Consider the following 19,084-nt stretch of genomic DNA (forward strand, 5'->3'; position numbering starts at 1 on the left):
AACCGACAGGATAACATGCCCAAAACTAGTAGAAAGTCATTTTAGTCATAACGTGATGTGCAAGCGAATTTCAAAGTGGTTAATACCGAATTTTGAGATGAATTGATGTTTTTGTGTTAATTCTGGTTTTCAAAACTGTCTATATCAAATCCTTATAAAATTAAATCCTTTCCAGATGATGCCCAATGATACTAAATTAGGCTTGTCGCATGATTTCTTTTGTTTTTATTATAGAGAATATGTAATTACCTTGGTGTTTTTCCAAACACTTAGGAAAAAGGCCACCGAGGTTTATTGAAGTTATCCTAGACACCTCAAGAAAAGGCAAAAATGACCGTGAATGTCCGCCTGCAAGTCAGGCAGTCCTACTGAAGTGTCCCGTCCCGTCGACACATGCTTGCATGGCTTAGTGGTAGTCTAGCTCGAGTATGTAGGGGTCTTTTGGACACTTCAATCTCCCTCATGTCATTAGCAATTTACGTGCCCTTCAATCTGTTGTGTGGACCGGAAAGCTGAAATGAAGGAAACCCGGACTGCCACGATAAACACAAAACCTTATTAAAATCGGTTTACTGTCTGTCTTCTGTTTGTCCGTCACACGCATTTTTCTCGGGGACGGTTGTAGCGATTGACACCAAATTTAGTAGAAAGGTCGGAACTGTAAACGCTCACGCATATGGTGAGCTACATCCTTTTACGTCGAACTTAAGAGAGGAGGGGCCAGATCCCCATACATGCAAAAGGGGGGTGTAAATTTTTTCTCACCAATAATAGTCACGTGGGGTATTAAATTAAAGGTCTCGGTTAGTACTTTTCGATGCCGGTGTTAGTTTTGACCTTTGTTGAAAAGATGGGGAGTGGGGGGGGGGGGGGTTGAAAGGAATAATTTCTTTAACGGACACATTCTGAGAAACTACTTAACCGAAAATTCTGAAAAGAGTCAAGAGGCTGCCACTGTATGGTGCCTAGGCTCCAAAATACCCTCCATACCGATACCTGTTCAAATAAAGTTAATATTAGTATATTACTACAATTTTTAGTAATTGGCAGGAAACCCACTATAAGTCCCTCCTAGAGTCACGAAATTTTGCATCGCACTATTACTAACAAAGTTATAATAGGTCAAAGCTGTCGTTTCTGTGCAAATTCAAGACTTTGAATATTAATATCACTAGAAAGTGGATATTCGCACATAATATATGCATATATTACGTGCTACATACTAATCACACAAATCCACACTCAAATATCTTTATAAAAGAAATACACGAAACCTTTCATACCTGAAGCATCTAGTTCCGGTTTCCCGACCTGTTTTAATAGGGAAAGCCCTTGGAGTTTTCATCTTTCCTTAGTATCTTGAAGCCATAAAAACTAGAGTCCAACATGGACGAAAAAGTGACGATGAACTAAACTAAATATAATATAAACCAATTTTTCCATTGATCCGCCGGAATACCTTTCTCTCCACAAAAGCAATGGTCCCCTAGATTTTGGATTTGAAACTTTGGTTTAGTTCCACAGTTCTGGCAGGTTGGCGTCATTGACAGGCATCATACGGGTTTCATTGAGATCGTTCGTTAACACTCTAATTTCTTTCATGTTGCATGCAGTCCTAAGACACTTGGTAAACACCATCTCTGCAAAGTAGTGTACGAAAATGAAGAATATTCAGAGTGATACTGAACATGCTGAAAACGCCGACAAAGTCCTGAAAAGCGCTTCCGTGATGAACACAGATGAAGAACCGGAATGGTTTTTATGTGTGCAAAATTTTACTCTTCGGATGACAGTAAAGTATAATAGTTTAACTCAGGGAATTCCTAGAAATGGCCCTCTTGAGCATTCGGTCGACCTACCAGTGACAGATAGGTGACACGAAAGTCGATCATGCAAATAGCTATCATCAACTTGTTTGAGTATTTTTTCACTATTTTGTATAAACTTCCAGAGATGGTAAAGTCAATATCATATTTATTGTATGAGCTATAATATAAAAACTCAGGAGCATATAGTTGGTTTGGTAGCTTTGACGATGAGTTTCGCTCCTCTTGGCATCGTCGAGTTCTGAGAGCACAAATATTCGCTAGCCTTACCCGGAAGACAAGTACCTTTACCTTATCGCTACCGGTTGGCTGTTGTCCTGGGTATTTTCGAAGATGAACGGTTTTGTTCTTCCCTGGTGATTATGAAGCTTCAATGCGAACCTGTCTGGCAGTGGATGTCGCGATATCTTACCTCAATGTCATAGTGATTTTGAACCGACTTTTCTATAATTTACGAACAACGTCGCTTTGTTTTCGAACTGCCGGCTTCTGCAGGGGGTTGGTCCACTTTATGTTCGTGGTGGCTTATATTTAATGAAACGACTACTCGGTTTTTGCGATTTTGTGGAAATTTTGATTTATTTGACAAAGTAATGATAGGCAGTGTACCACTACCAGTTCAACTTTTCGGTCATTCTCTCATTCACAAAAACATGATAATTCCGAATATTAACTTTGTTTCAGTTTTTGTTGAAATATACTGAAAAGTACATATTTAACCAAAAAAGTGATGAAAAATGAGAAACAGTACTAGGGTACCGACGAATTTCAAAAATTGCTAAATTTGATACCTTAGGTACTAAAAGACGGCAGCACGGGCCGGGTGGCACTTTAACTACTCATCCCATGTAACTATCGCTAGATATTAGTTTGTGGTGCCCGTTGGCAATTATGCTGCTAGTCTTGTGTGACTCTCTCCTTTTTCATTGCGTGGAGCCATCCGTTCTCCGACTCAACAGGAGCATATGGTTCAGCAGAAAACATGCACACGAACCATCTGAAAAACAATATGGCTTTGTTTGCATTTAGTTCTCGGGGTAAGAAATTTGGACATACTGGACATTCGTCATGGCCAGCTCCATGTTGGTATTTACTGTAGCCAAACATGGCCAAGATTTACTCATCCATCGATGATTGGTATCAGTCGATGTGTCCATCAGACTTTTGTTGTGATATTCTATTGGGTCTGTCATCTGATGACTGATCGGTTTTGATAATTTTCACGTCATTTTCGGTTGTCATTCCCCTGGTGTAGATTCGTGACACCTCTTTAGCCAACATGAATCTTGACAACGAACCAGCTTCGACTAACGCTTCGCCATCGTAGATCATTCGAACCACTTGAATAACCGTCAGGGAACATATACTGTGTGGACGCGTCAAACTTTTTCTGATTCCTTGGTCGTTAATCCTGCATCCTTTACAGAACCCGCATAGAACAAGTCCTAGCAAATGACTCGAGAGAGCAATTCTCTGCTGACATATCTGGGTTCACCGATACTTAGTAGCATTCATGAAAGTGCTCCTGCAACAGCGAATCATTTTTCTCCGCATGTTCCCTATGCATCTTAAATCTTGGTCGATTATCGAGCATTACTTCCAGGTATTTGACCGTCTGCTACTTGTTACGATCTGTTTTCCAATTTGTATTTCGATTTATTCGTGTATTTTCAGTTTTTTATTAAGATGGCTTCCGTTTTGTTGTCCACGATCACTAGTCCAACAGTTTCAAGCCAACCTTGGATTTTCCAGATCGGTTCTTTTGTTGCCGCTAGGATCTCTTTGACAATATCGTAGGCGAAACCAACCACCTTTACTGCCTCTGGTTAGGACAGGCATAAAATTCCATTGTACATTATTCTAAAAGAGTGGACTGAGCACTGACCCATGGGAGCTGCTGCTGACACATGGTAATAAGTTATGCCTTGGACAGTGTCATATCTTGGCTTCCTGAAAAGCGACCTTTTGATTGGCGACTAGTGCCCCTAGTTTTGGCTGTATCAAGCAATTTATTGGCAATTATTCCCTCTGAATTTGCTCCCATCGTATCCAGATGGCATATTGAACGATGTGAGGATGAGTCTCCGGGTCGTTTCTTTCCAAACGTTTTTCTTTCCTTTTCTCGGCAACATTCCTCAGTCGAGGCATTTTCCTCCGGTTTCTAAAAACATATCTCACCTCGTGTGGGCGGCAGCTTTCAATGGTTTGTCTGTTTTCGCTTATTTTTGACATCCTTTGAGCAATTGATTTTCGGTCAAACAAAGAATTATCTGAATTCCTTTATTTCTTTGTTTTCCAGTAGCGAAGGGAGCCTCTCCTGCCGGTTCTCTTTTGTACTTTACTGCATCGCATTGACAATAGCCTGAAGTTTTTTTGGATAGTGATAGTCATATTGGTGGAATTGGTGGAAGAAGTTATCCTTTAATTTTTGACTTTTCGGTTTGAGATTCTACGCCATTCCTTGCTATCTGGTTTCGATCGTGGCCACCTAACGAGGACGGGAATTTTATATAGCTTGTTGATAAAAGCAACGTCCGCTCTCACCTATATTTCAGTTTTTGTCAGAAAATCCTGCACGGCAGTGATTGAGGTTTATTTGTATTATCTTCATGATGATATGATGGTATTTGAGGCCGCGCTAAACAGCGGAAATTTACTACTGCCAGCTAAATGACTAGTATCTTTTGTCTAGTCTCTTCTGCAGAATATACGGAGACGGACTACGGAATCGTCCATCCTCATGTAGAGGCCAACAATTCTTCGGAGGATTCTTCTCTCGAACGCGGCCAAGTGTTCGCAATTCGCCTTGCTAAGAACCCAAGTCTCTGAGGAATACATGAGGACTGGCAAGATCATAGTCTTGTACAGTAAGAGCTTTACCCCATGGTGAGACGTTTCGAGCGGAACAGTTTTTGTCAGCTGAAATAAGCTTTGTTGGCTGACAACAACCGTGCGCGGATTTCATCATCATAGCTGTTATCGGTTGTGATTTTCGACCCTAGATAGGAGAAATTCTCAAAGTTGTATTCTCTTATCCTTATTCTTCTTCGTGTTTGTGTTTGACCAGTGCGGTTTGATGTTGCTGGTTGGTTCGTCTTCGGTGCTAACGTTGCCACCATATATTTTGTCTTGCCTTCATTGATATGCAGAACAAGATCTCGCCTCAATTGCCGCCTGCTCGATTTGGATGAAGGCAGTTTGTACGTCTCGGGTGGTTCTTCCCATGATGTTGATATCGTCAGCATAGGCCAGTAGTTGGGTGAACTTAAATCGATCGTACCTCTTGCATTTACCTTAGCATCACAGATCGCTTTCTCGAGGGCAGGGTTAAAGAAGACGCATGATAGGGCATCTTCTTGTCGTAGACCGTTGTTGATGTCGAATGGTCTTGAGAGTGATCCTGCTGCTTTTATCTGGCCTCGTACATTACAGGGCCAGCCTAGTCAGTCTTATTAATTTCGTCGGGATACCGAATCCTGTCTTGGCCGTGTACAGTTTTACCCCGGCTATGCTATCATAGGCGGCTTTAAAGTCGATGAATAGATGGTGCAACTTTTGTCCATATTCCAACAGTTTTTCCATCGCTTGCCTCAGAGAGAAAATCTGATTTGTTACTGATTTGCAGTGAAGCCTCTTCGGTATGGGCTAATGATGTTGTGGGCGTATGGGGCTATCCGGCCTAGCAAGATAGCGGAGAATATCTTCTAGATGGTCTCCACTTTGAATCCTTTTAAGTTGAGAGACGGGATTGCCGATTTGTATAGTGCGGATTTGCTCCAGTAAGTCACTTTTTACGCTACACAGTATATTCGTATATAATATTTCCCATTTTGTCTTTATCAAATTAGTCCCAGGTTATTGTTCTGCTTTTCTTCGCTATTTGTTCCTTAGCAGTTTTTATCCGTTCTGATAGTGATAAAGCGATAAAGAACTAACCCAGTTCTCGCTTCTGACGTTTGTTTCTTAACTGCTTACTTTTTGGACTATTGAATTATTTCGAGTTATGCTTGTTCTCCACTTCGGAGATTTTCAATCTGGGAGTCATCTGTGAGGAGTTATTCCTTCAAATCAAACCCTTAGTCTCATCGTGCTCTTCAATCTGCGTTAATTTGTTTAGAGCTAGTGCTTTCCATTGCATCCCTCATCAGTTGATAAATGGAACCCTTTTTTGTCCTCCCGCATCGTGATCAATTTTAGAAGTTGCCTCCCTCCATGACTGGTTTTGCTTAGGTTAATTTTAAAAGTGACCTTTCCAAAGCTTTTTATACCAGCTGTCAGGTGTGGCATAGGCTCTTACTTTCCGACTTTCCGAGCCACTCATCCTCTCTCGTTGGCTGCTAATGCATTATCCAGCGGTGATCACGTAGTGGGTTTGGTAGAAGAGCTAAAATTGATGAGGCTATTTCCAAGATTTTGATCACAGGTTATTATTCAGCGCTGATGTATCGACGTTATTTCCCTGCCAGTAGACAGAGACTTCTCCTTCCTTTCCTCTGCCCTTATCTTGGAGCTTCTTCCGTATCGAATGCCTATGCTTCAGTTGTTTCGTTCATCGCTTTCCTATCTTTAGAATCTTTTAGCCGCTTTACAATTTGCTAAGCGACACATTGGTGCTACTTTTATATCTTTTATACCTAGGTAGATAAGGCAGGATTATATTCATGTAGCTCAAAGTTAACTGAATTTGATCCCAGCGCTTGACGGGACTTTCTTTTATAATTCGGCTTTAGTCCTCGTCATAGCGAGCTACATCGTAAATACGAAGACTTCCGGTCACAGGAGTGCTTATTGTCCTGTGGCTTCCGTAACATTTTATTGGTGCAGTCTAACATCAACTTCATGTCATATTTATTTATGGAATCCATTTTCTTAACCAACTTAATTAGACTTGTTTGGTGAATCATTTTCATTTCGTTTTTTTATCAAATTTCAGGTCACGATTTCGTATCTAGAAATATATAATGAACTTATCCGTGATCTTCTCAATCCCGGAGGGCCTCTAGAACTGCGGGAGGATAACCGTGGCCAAAAGATTACAGTAGCCGGACTTTCAGAAATAACGACCTGTAGCCGTCATGAAGTCATACAAAATCTCTTGAAAGGCAACAAAGCGCGGACAATGGAGCCGACCGCTGCCAATAAAACCTCTTCAAGAAGTCATGCTTTACTGAGCGTCACAGTACAAAATAAAACTCCTTTGGGAACGAAACAAGGAAGATTGTTTCTCACAGATCTCGCAGGATCAGAACGAGCCAAGAAAACTAAAAATCGTGGCAAACGTTTACAAGAAGGTGCTCATATAAATCGTAGCCTTTTAGCTTTAGGTAATTGTATAAATGCACTGTCGGGTGGCGCTCGATACGTGAACTACCGAGATTCAAAGCTCACCCGTTTGCTCAAAGAAGCACTTAGTGGCAAATGCAAGACTGTCATGATTGCTCATGTTGCTCCTGAAGCGCGACATCGGGATGAAACTAAAAACACCTTGGTATATGCAGATAGAGCGAATCACATATCCACACGGCTTCAAAATGCAGGCTACATTGATGAAACTCAAAATATTCCGATGAAGCACTATCAAAATTTGGTTTCTGAATTACGTGAAGAAGTGTCAAGATTGCGCTCAAAAATGCTCCAAGAACGGCCAAGAAGTGGAGCAGCAGCAGCTGCTAACAATAATATCAATGACGAGAAAAGAAAGGCGGAGTTGAGGTACTTGAGGGAGCAAATTGTTCATACATTCAAGCAACAAATGAAATTAAGACGAAAGTTGTTGGAAGCCGAGAGTCACCTGCTTGGGTTAGAGCTCGATGCTGAGAGGCAACACATGGTGATATCACATTGGCAGGGACGTATGGGCAAGCTATATGATCAAGTGAATGACGAAGGTGAGTTAGACATAATCATATTAGGTATCATCCATTAAAAGATAATTCATTAATGACATAGAATATATTTCTCATCCACTGAATTTCGCATATGTATATCCTATCAATTTCCGGCTAATATTAGGGGTGATTGAAATGATCTTAATTTAATTTAAATTGCAAACCTTCATTGAAAGCTAATTGCACAATTCTTTATACGTACATATGAATCACCGCACCTTTTGTTCCTTTCGTGGTTCATTCGTTACTTTTGCTCAGTGAGTCATAAAAATGAGCGAACATTACAGAGGAAAATAAAACCTAAAAAAAACAAATTCCAATAAAGTGTAATAATTGGGACATATTTTTTAACTGTAATTCCGTTTTATTAATGTCTTATAATAAGAAAAAACATTTAAATCGAAACGTATTGTCGATAACAGAATGAAAGAGAAGTCAGCATAATTACATAAGATTCCTCTAAGTTTACGAACAATCTTTCTCAGTTTACGTTCATCAAGGTGCTTTATTGATCGATAAGTTAACATCAACACTTTCTATTTGATTTGATGTATGCTCTGACAAATTTCGTCATATATTTAAAGTTGTTAAAACCCGCAAAATCGCGTTGAGGATATTGCTCTTATTAAGACCGCGTTTCCATTTGCCAATGAGAAAAAGGAAAGCTCGAAGAACCAACCAATGTGCAAACTCGAGAAATACAGGAAGCAACCGCACCAGTGGGGAAGTTGTACCAACAAATTAACAGGATGAAGCCATATAGACCTCGATGCTCATCGCATCTTGGAGCAATGGGCTGAGTACTTTGATGAAGCTCTCAACAACAGAAATATCGGCAAGTTGATGGTCCCGGCAGCTGAAGGCGACTGTCAAATGCTGTCATCAAAAACCATGGAAGAAACAGTCCCTGTAAGTCGTCGGCTTAAGAACGATAAGCCAGGGAAATATGGAGGCGACTAACTACTCTTGGTGATACATCAACCTATGCCGAAAGTTTGGCACAGCAAGTCAATGCCTGATCATTATCTGCCTCTTATATTAAAATAGATGTGTCAGGTTGCTGATTACCATCTGTGAGACATTCTCCGCTGTCATGCTAGGCCGGATAGCCCATCTGCCGGCAAATCAGCCATATATAAGATTTTCTCCTTGGGGGAAGCGATATGAAAATTATCAAATACGGCAATTAGTTGCAACATTTGCCCAACGGCTTCTATGGTGTCTAGTGAGGCCAAGGTAAAACTGTACACAGCCAAGAGATAATTATGCATCTAAATTGATAAGACTCACTGGGCCAGATACCATTTAATTTTTGGCACTCTACAACAAGATGGACGATTCCGTACCCTATATAACCACGAAATGTATTAGAGAGAGAGAAGAAAAGGAAGATGTAGTAGATCCTACCTCAGATGGAGCGATGGCGTCGGTCATGATGCTAGCCAGGTTTTAGGGTTATCGAAAACTGGAATATGCGGGTTTCCTTATTTAAGCGGGCCTAGATCGGGTACGGATGTTGCGCCGTTGATGATCACAATAATGATGATTAAATCACCGAATCGTCCAATATCATCCAAATCATTTCCTTTATTTCGCAATAGTACTACCTAACTCCAAACTTGAAAAGTCTCCTCAAATCTACTTTCCAACCGATTGTTTTTCTCCTTTGTTTGTAAATCGAAGAAAGATACAACCTTGAGACGGATTGACGCTCACATTTTAAACCCTTTTTGAGTCCGTCGTTTCGCTTTTTCGCTAGTATAATTTATTTTATTCGCATATACTAATTTCGGGAACCACTTGCTATTACACAGAGCCCCCCACTAATTATTATAAATAGTTTAATCGTAAGAACGAGCACTCTATTGAAATTGATTAAACTTCTGTCTGTCGGGCTATCTATCTGTCTCTCTGTTAGTCACACCCAATTTACTCCAAAACAGCTGAATTTTTCATGTGGAATGGCAAATGAAAGGGCACAATTAGTATAAGTAGCGCTACTTTCCATATCAGCTGCAACATAAGAGAAAACTATAAAGTGTACAGTCTCGTTCTCAGACCTTATTCAACCGAAAAATATGAAGATAATTAAAAAGATGCATTTCTATATAAAACTAGGTTTCGCGGCCCTTCCTCGTTCGTGAGCTTTAAGTAGCTTGAATCTGCACTCTCAGCTAATTATTGAATCTTAAGAGCAAAATTTTTGGTGCCGTATTAAACATTTTTTTTGTGTGAATCTTACTGTTTTTTCAAGGCTTCTTTAATGAATGAAAAGGCTTCAATTCTTGTCCTTTTAGTGAAGTCATTCAAACGTCATTCGCACCGATAAATACGTACTTTATTACGGCGATCGACATCGACTTCGTATGTGACTCCGACACACGGATGACCCCCTTAAGACATGATCACTTTCGACCCCCGCACTTCCCACCTTTACAACAAATGTCAAAACTAAGACCAGCTTCGGAAAGTACTAACCGAGACCTTTCATTTCATCCCCCATATAATTATATTTGATGGAAAAAAACCCCTCCTTCAATTCGTATGTAGAATTATATTACTCACTGTATGCGTCAGCGTTCGTAGTTTCCACCTTTCCAATAAATTTGGTCTGAATCGTTACAACCGTCTTCGAGAAAAATGCGTGTGATGGACAGACTAACCGACAGACAGACTCTCTCCTACCTGAACGTCACCATGGCTATTATCGTTGCAGATCTTACTTTCGTAAGTGATTCGCTGGTCGAGTGTCTACACTGGCATATCAGCGAAGAATAGACGCATAACGACCACCAGGCGATATGTATTACCATTGATAAGGGACCCAGAACAATAAATCCTCACCTGAAGAAACCAGAAATAGGTTGGTCATCAAGATCATAGGTTGGTCATCGTTGATGAGGATCCATTTATGGAGGTATTGCAATGAAACACTGAGAGTATGAACAAAGCTACCTCGAATATAAACAGCCACCCAAAAAATTGCAGCGGGCCAACACGGAAAGCAAAAATTATCGGCAATAAAAGGCAAAAGGTCCAATTATGTGCCCTAGAGTAGAGGTAGTTTCGATATTATTCCCCAGCATAAGGACACAATCTTCCCAATTATACCAATGAGCGCCGAAGACATCCCTTCAGTAACCATAGACGAAGTCTTGGATGCAGCGAAAAGGGACCGGGATACCGCAGCCCCCGGTATTGATGGAATCCCCAACAAACCGCCGAAACTGGCAATGAGAATAGCAATAAGCATGTCCGCATGGGCATTTGCAGACTGCCTAAAAGAAGGGTCCTTCCCCACAGAGTGGGAAATACGAAAGCTTATATTGATCCCGAAGAGAGAAAAGCGGATAGCTGAACCAACATCCTATACACCTATCCGTCTTCTGAAGACAATAGGCAAGGTCCTCGAGCGGGTAATCTATAATCGGTTATCCATTAACTGATAGTGTCGCATAGCCAGTGTGGCTTTCGGATAGCTCGGTCAGCTGTTCATGCTACCAAATTGGCCCTGGAGCTAGCCAGAAAGCCTATGACGAAGGTAAATACCGAGGACTGGTGACTCCTGACGTCAAGAGCGCGATCAACTCTGCCAGATGGAACCATAAAATCGAAGCGCTCATCACAGCACCAACGGCAAAATATATATTAAATATAATTTTCGATTACTTTCGGCAGCGGAAGCTACTGTTTTATACGGACAAAGGGTCGAAGATGTATGTAATAAGGGCAGGAGTTTCGCAAGGATCTGTTGTAGGCCCTCCACTATGGAACTTAATGTATGGCGTTTTACGGCTTCCAGTAGCTAAACAAGCCGTTGTGCTCGGATTCGCAAATTACGTTGGAGTGGTCATAATATCAATTCACTTCGACGAAGTACAGATATATGGGAAGGAGACTATATTGACGATCAAGGCTTGGCTGATATACCACGGGCAGGAGCTTGCCGCACAGAAGACGGAGTTGGTGCTGATTACAAAGCGGCGGAAACAGAAAACTGTTGAAATTTGCACCTGGCCGCATGTCGTTAGCTCTCAGCCATCGCTAAAATACCTGGAAGTAATATTCGACTCTAAGCTGAACCTTAAACACCACTACCGGGCAGAAAGCGGCGACTATCAGCTCAACACTAGCAAGGATGCTTCCAAATGTATGCGGGACGAAGAGCATTCGACGATTACTCTTATCGCGAGTCGTCAGTTCTGTACTTTTATATGCGCACCAGTGTGGGCGCCGACGATAACAATCGGAGAAAATCGCAGACAGCTTCAAGGTACATTTCGGTTAAGCGCCCTCCGAACATGTTACGCCTACCGAAGAACATCTTATGAGGCGGCATGGGTGATTGCGGGGATGATCCCGGTGGATATTCTAACCGATGAAGCAAGTCGTCTGTACGAGAATCAAGAAGCGAGCCTAAACAAGGAAAGTGAGCGTATGCGGTGTTTAGCGTGCATTGCCTTCGATTTCCACTCATCGATCCGTCCTTCGTCTAATTTCACCCCACCCAGAGGATTGAAAGATCGATCCTTCAAGTTAAGTGGAGTCAGACCACAGTCTGCCTTACAGCCAGCCGGATGCAAGCGACTCGCCTGCACTTTGTTATAAAAGCAAGCGCTCAGCGACTTGGCGATGATATTATACCGTCACGTCAACCACGCCCTACCTCCGATGTTGCGAGGTAGGTTTATCCGTTCCACGGCAGAGTTTGGATGATGTATTCGGAATTTGGACATAGTTGTCCGTATCCGCCGCTGGAGTTTTCCAGATCGGTCTTCGTCCACGGCAATATTTCGAATGCATAAGCCAGTGAAGGGATAGCGAATACAATCAATACGCTTATTTCATACTTCGCCGAGAGATGCGATTTCAGTACCAGCTTTACACGTCACAGGAATTCAAACAGTAGAGCATCTTTCAGATCACCAATTCGAGCGTGGGTTCCTTGCAGAATTCATAGGTACTTACAGGAGCCTGTCTCGATCATAGCTTTGATGTGGAGGTCACCAATGCTGGCTCGTGATGACCTTTGCGGATGGCTTGGTTTCATCACTTGCCTAATCCAAACTCCATCCGAATATCACGCTACTATTCGCAACAGACTTCTAAGACGGTCGTCAGTACCAGCATACAACTTGATGTCATCTAAGTACATCAAGTGTGTCAGTTCGCACTTAACACGTAGGCCATACTTTATTGCAAAACCACGCCCTCTAGCATCATTCAGTAGCCATGGAAGGGGGTTCAGTGCCATGCAAGACCAAAAGGGACTCAACGAATTCCCCTGGAGGATGTCCCTCCGTATATAGATAGGCTCTGAGATATTAGCAACCTCAGATGTTCGTATTGATAAGGTGGTATTCACCCTTCTATGACTGTCGCGAAAACCTTTATTAGTTTGGGATCAATGCGATACAGACGGAGGATACTGTCGAAAGCCTTGTCATAGTCGATGTAGCAACTAAAGAGGTTTCTTTGGCCTCTATTTTTTTATCCTACAACTACCGGGTCGATAATAAGTTGCTTTTTTAACCCTTTGACCCAACCCAGCAGTCCTTTGGCTCTCCGGACAGAGTGTTCTTGGTCTCGAGGTGCGCATTGATCCTTCCACTAATAATGGACGTTATGAATTTGTAGAGGGTTGGTAAGCAAGTAATCGGTCTTGTATTTGCGGGGTCCTACATCGTCTGATTTTTTGGGACAAGGTAGGTAATAAATAGTTAGACGGCTCCCGCCGTCCGTACCGGACTTCAAATTCCTCCTTCTTCTCATTTTTGGGTTTGCATATTATACATAACTGGCGTGTGTGGTGATAGCTTCCTCAGCGAGTAATCTGCATGATTGCAAAGTTCATGCATTTTACTCACCTACTCCCTAAGACGCTGCGGTGGCAGCCATTCATACTGAAACTACCCATTCCTCCCTCTTTCATAACCGGGCTTGGGACCGGCTACAGCGGAGTTTTATTTTACCTTGTTTTTGTTTTTATTCAATTATTTGATTTTATTATATTCATTTTATTTTGTTGCTTTATTTATTTTATTATTTTTGCTTTACCAATTTGAATTAATTTTTCTTAGTTAATTCTCTTTTCTTCTCAAAAGTTCATAAATTAAGATATATTATATATATAATTATAATATATAGCTTTTGCGATGAATTGTGCTTGAAACTTTTTAGCTTGACGACTACCTCCTTTTCTCCTCCTCCTTGGCCACGCAAAGTCCTCAATAAGGGCATCCTCCAAATAATCCCTGATGATGTCAAGGAAGGGAGGGAACCTCAAGGGCTGCGCCTCAAGAACTATCTGAGGCAGGAGAAGCAATGATCGGGAATGCGATCCGTAGTAGATCCGTAGAGCCGTCTTTTACTTTTCCAGGATTAGCTTGCGTTCTGGTTTATCTTGTTAGGCCATAGCAAAATCTCTTGTTTGTTGAGTTATTTTTAGATCCAGTGCGGTATAGACACGTCAATATTGTATAATGACAAAGGCGACCTCCTGAAACGTTGAGCTTTCAAGCGTCAACCCGTTAATGCTGATTAGAAGTTTATTTACAGTAAAGTAAGGTATTACCGGCAACATATAAATACATACTATATGTTATGTATGTACGTGTTGAATTGTTTTCAACTCTTTTGCTCGGTATTTTCAGCTCTATATTGTCTTAAGGTACTGTCTCTCATTTATCGAACTTTGGTAGGCGGTATTGTCAATGAAATCATCATCATCATCATCAACGGCGCAACAACCGGTATCCGGTCTAGGCCTGCCTTAATAAGGAACTCCAGACATCCCGGTTTTGCGCCGAGGTCCACCAATTCGATATCCCTAAAAGCTGCCTGGCGTCCTGGCCCACGCCATCGCTCCATCTTAGGCAGGGTCTGCCTCGTCTTCTTTTCCTACCATAGATATTGCCCTTATAGACTTTCCGGGTGGGATCATCTTCATCCATACGGATTAAGTGACCCGCCCACCGTAACCTATTGAGCCGGATTTTATCCACAACCGGACGGTCATGGTATCGCTCATAGATTTCGTCATTGTGTAGGCTACGGAATCGTCCATCCTCATGTAGGGGGCCAAAAATTCTTCGGAGGATTCTTCTCTCGAACGCGGCCAAGAGTTCGCAATTTTTCTTGCTAAGAACCCAAGTTTCCGAGGAATACATGAGGACTGGCAAGATCATAGTCTTGTACAGTAAGAGCTTTGACCCTATGGTGAGACGTTTCGAGCGGAACAGTCTTTGTAAGCTGAAGTAGGCTCTGTTGGCTGACAACAACCGTGCGCGGATTTCATCATCGTAGTTGTTATCGGTTGTGATTTTCGACCCTAGATAGGAGAAATTGTCGACGGTCTCAAAGTTGTATTCCCCTATCCTTATTCTTGTTCGTGCTTGTGTTTGACCAGTGCGGTTTGATGTTGTTGGTTGATTCGTCTTCGGTGCTGACGTTGCCACCATGTATTTTGTCTTGCCTTCATTGATGTGCAGCCCAAGATCTCGCGCCGCCTGCTCGATCTGGATGAAGGCAGTTTGGACGTCTCGGGTGGTTCTTCCCATGATGTCGATATCGTCAGCATAGGCCAGTAGTTGGGTGGACTTGAAGAGGATCGTACCTCTTGCATTCACCTCAGCATCACGGATCACCTTCTCGAGGGCCAGGTTAAAGAGGACGCATGATAGCGCATCGCCTTGTCGTAGACCGTTGTTGATGTCAAATGGTCTTGAGAGTGATCCTGCTGCTTTTATCTGGCCTCGCACATTGGTCAGGGTCAGCCTAGTCAGTCTTATTAATTTCGTCGGGATACCGAATTCTCTCATGGCCGTGTACAGTTTTACCCTGGCTATGCTATCATAGGCGGCTTTAAAGTCGATGAACAGATGGTGCAACTGTTGTCCATATTCCAACAGTTTTTCCATCGCTTGTCGCAGAGAGAAAATCTGATCTGTTGCTGATTTGCCTGGAGTGAAGCCTCTTTGGTATGGGCCAATGATGTTCTGGGCGTATGGGGCTATCCGGCCTAGCAGGATAGTGGAGAATATCTTATAGATGGTACTCAGCAACGTGATACCTCTATAATTGCTGCACTGTGTGATATCTCCCTTTTTATGTATGAGACAGATTATGCCTCGCTGCCAATCGTCAGGCATTGATTCGCTGTCCCATACCTTGAGCACAAGTTGATGAACCACTTGGTGTAACTGATCGCCTCCATATTTAACCAATTCGGCTGTAATTCCATCGGCTCCTGGCGACTTATGATTTTTTAGCCGATGAATTGCACGGACTGTTTCTCCTAAACTTGGTGGTGGCAGTATTTGTCCGTCGTCTTCAGTTGGCGGGACCTCCAACTCGCCGATGTTCTGGTTGTTCAGTAGCTCATCAAAGTACTCAACCCATCGCTCTAATATGCCCATTCTGTCGGAAATCAGATTTCCCTCTTTGTCTCGGCAGGATGAGCATCGAGGTGTATAAGGCTTCATCCTGCTGACTTGTTGGTAAAACTTCCGCGCCTGGTGCGGTTGCTCCCTGTACTTTTCTAGTTCACAGACTTGTTGGTTCTCCCAGGCTTCCTTTTTCCGTCTGTGAAGTCGCTTCTCCGCTCGACGGAGTTCGTGATAAGTCTCTGCGCGTGCCCGCGTTCTTTGAGAATGCAACATTACTCGGTATGCGGCATTCTTACGTTCCGTTGCTAGCTTACATTCATCGTCAAACCAGCCGTTCCGACTCCTTTTGCGGCTGGGGCCAAGTATATTTGTGGCCGTATCCATGATAACGTTCTTCAGGTGGTTGTGAAGATCATTAGTTGATGCTTCATCTCCAGGTCCTCTATTGACTGCGGTTATTGCGGCATCCATTTCCCTCTTATAGGTGTCGCGGAGGGTTGTGTTGTGGATGGCTTCAGTGTTCACTCTCACCTGATTGTCAGAGGGGATTCTAGGTGGTATTGTTATTCGAGCTCGGAGCACCATGCCAACGAGATAGTGATCCGAGTCTATATTGGCCCCCCTATATGTTCTGACATTCATCAAGGCTGAGAGGTGGCGGCGTTCGATCAACACGTGGTCAATTTGGTTGAAAGTGGTCCCGTCTGGAGAGGCCCACGTATGTTTGTGGACCGCTTTCCGCGCAAACCAGGTACTTCCAACGACCATTTCGTGTGACCCTGCTAATTGAATAGTCCGCAGTCCGTTATCATTTGTTTTTTCGTGTAAGCTATGGGAGCCAACGTATCGCCTGAATACGGGCTCCTTCCCTACTTGGCTGTTAAAATCCCCAAGTATGATTTTGATATCATATCTGGGACAGGCTTCGAGGGTTCTTTCTACTGCCTCGTAGAAGGTATCCTTCTCCGACTCTGCAGTCTCCTCTGTAGGGGCGTGAACGTTTATGAGGCTTATATTTCTAAACTTGCCTCGCAAGCGCAGAGTGCATAGCCGTTCGCTTATACTTTCAAAGCCGATAACAGCAGGTTTCATTTTTTGGCTGACTAAGAAACCTACTCCGAGCACATGGTTGGTCAATGAAATCAGGCTGTGTAAATTTGTCCTATTGTTTAGATATCACAAGTTTTGGGATTAAGTTAATTCAAATTCCTCCCTTTCTCGACTTTTTTAAGACGCAGAAAGCGAAGGCAATACAGCACTGAAAAATGCATGGGAGGAGTTGGCAGCTATTGAGAAGGAAACAAAACGTTTTCGAGAGATTCGAGAACGTACTGAGCAGGAACTGGAAATGTGCCGACAAAAAGGAGTACAACTGGAGGATGTATGTATAACAGCTTTTAAATTATTGCAAATATTTTCCTGGGATACTTGAGCCTTTATAGAAAATTCCTTTTCAGGAACTTCCGGAGCGTATAAGTAGCGACGAGGAAAGAGAATTGCTTGGTAAGTGTTTGTTGGTTAAAATGAGTGGTGGTTCAGAGGGAATACCGGATAAATAAACATTCTTTACCAAGAAAAATTTCAAAAATTCAGGATATTCCGCCCAATCTTTCGTTCGACTAATGTATATTAGAAGTTCTTTAATTCATGAAGGAATTTCCAATGTACGCGTACGTGTTTTCACATTTATTTTCATTGAGATTAAGATCATCGAATTATGTGGCCAGCTTGCGGTATACCGGATTCCGTACTGATATTACTTGTTTTGTTGACGGAATGTGTACCGTACTCGTATACTTAGCATTTATCACAGTACAGACAGTCAATATGTAATTTTCTCCTTGCAGCACTTTTGTGTCGTGTGCACGAACTTGAAGCTGACAAAGTATCCTTACAAGCAGAACGCTTAGCACGCCAAGCTGAATTGCGTCGTAGAGATTTACAACTTCTACGTGCCGAGAGGCAACGACGATTGTGCGAGGATATTATAAGTTCCCAGCGACGTTTAATCGAAGAGAGCCAAATTGAATTGCCCGACGAATTAAAAGAACTCTACGGGCTCTATCAACAAGAAATTCACGCCAGCACCGTAAATTCCACAATTGTCACTCCTCGGAATTTATATGAGAACAAACTGCCACCTATTAATTCGGGAGGGTATGAATCTTTGTTCACTCTTTTATATATAATGCAAAATGTTGTCTAATTTATTTTAGGCAAAATTCACCAGGCGGAAGTTCTAGTTCCGGGTCGGATTGGGATCCATCTCCTCTTCCGCCTATCGACCCCCAAAATCCGGATCAGTTTGCTCAAGATGGTCCCGATAGATTGATGGGACCTCCTGTTGCTCCACGCTTACCCTCCATTGCTACAGGGAAGCGAGCGAATGGATACGAGCACTTGAATAGTACGTCTAGTGAGGAGTAAAAATTAGCAATTCAAGGAGCATTTAGTGGAAATCAAATAAGCATATTCGCAATAACCTTGCCTAGGAAAATTTGTTGACTTAGCGAGGAGAAAAATTTATGCATTATGAGTCACTTCCATTGAACAGGTTGTGTATGATAACAAGGCCTTTTGTTTATATGTCCGAGTGTTTTGTTTTTACGTTGAATAAAGTACAACTAGTTGAAACGTATATATTGTTACCGCCTGTGTTTATTTATTTCGCCTTCCGGCACTGGACTTACCTTTAGGAAAATTCAAATAAATTTTCAATCCATCACATGTTTACATTTACTGTATAAATACAGGTATTTTTACTAATGGATATGAAAATCCCAAAGGAAAATATTACAGGGTTGGATTTCCAAAGTACGATATGTAATCTAACAAAAACATGAAAAATATGCAACTAGGCTGAAACAACATTTTTTCGCTTAATTTATTTATTCATAAATAGATACAATTTTCATAATTTATAAATACTTAGCCGAAACCTAAGCAGCTCATTTAAATGCTGGAACTTAAACTAAATGAGTTA

At 42.1% G+C, this 19,084-nt stretch overlaps 1 protein-coding gene across 3 annotated transcripts in view; it reads left to right on the forward strand.

The window, feature by feature from the left end:
- The window catches only part of LOC119653146 (kinesin-like protein KIF19), a 92,334-nt gene extending 73,595 nt beyond the window's left edge, over nucleotides 1-18,739 (forward strand). Inside the window, exons 4-8 of one of the 3 annotated variants that reach the window (XM_038057680.1) lie at nucleotides 6,760-7,714; nucleotides 17,334-17,482; nucleotides 17,559-17,604; nucleotides 17,949-18,258; nucleotides 18,318-18,739. In XM_038057680.1, the coding sequence (XP_037913608.1) occupies nucleotides 6,760-7,714; nucleotides 17,334-17,482; nucleotides 17,559-17,604; nucleotides 17,949-18,258; nucleotides 18,318-18,528 (1,671 nt within the window). In that variant the 3' untranslated portion in view covers nucleotides 18,529-18,739. The remainder of the gene's footprint in view (nucleotides 1-6,759; nucleotides 7,715-17,333; nucleotides 17,483-17,558; nucleotides 17,605-17,948; nucleotides 18,259-18,317) is intronic. The other 2 variants (XM_038057681.1, XM_038057682.1) reach the window with 2 other exon arrangements.
- Nucleotides 18,740-19,084: the final 345 nt, after the last annotated feature.

The sequence above is a fragment of the Hermetia illucens genome, chromosome 3 (assembly GCF_905115235.1).
Source record: "Hermetia illucens chromosome 3, iHerIll2.2.curated.20191125, whole genome shotgun sequence".
Lineage (NCBI taxonomy): Eukaryota > Metazoa > Arthropoda > Insecta > Diptera > Stratiomyidae > Hermetia > Hermetia illucens.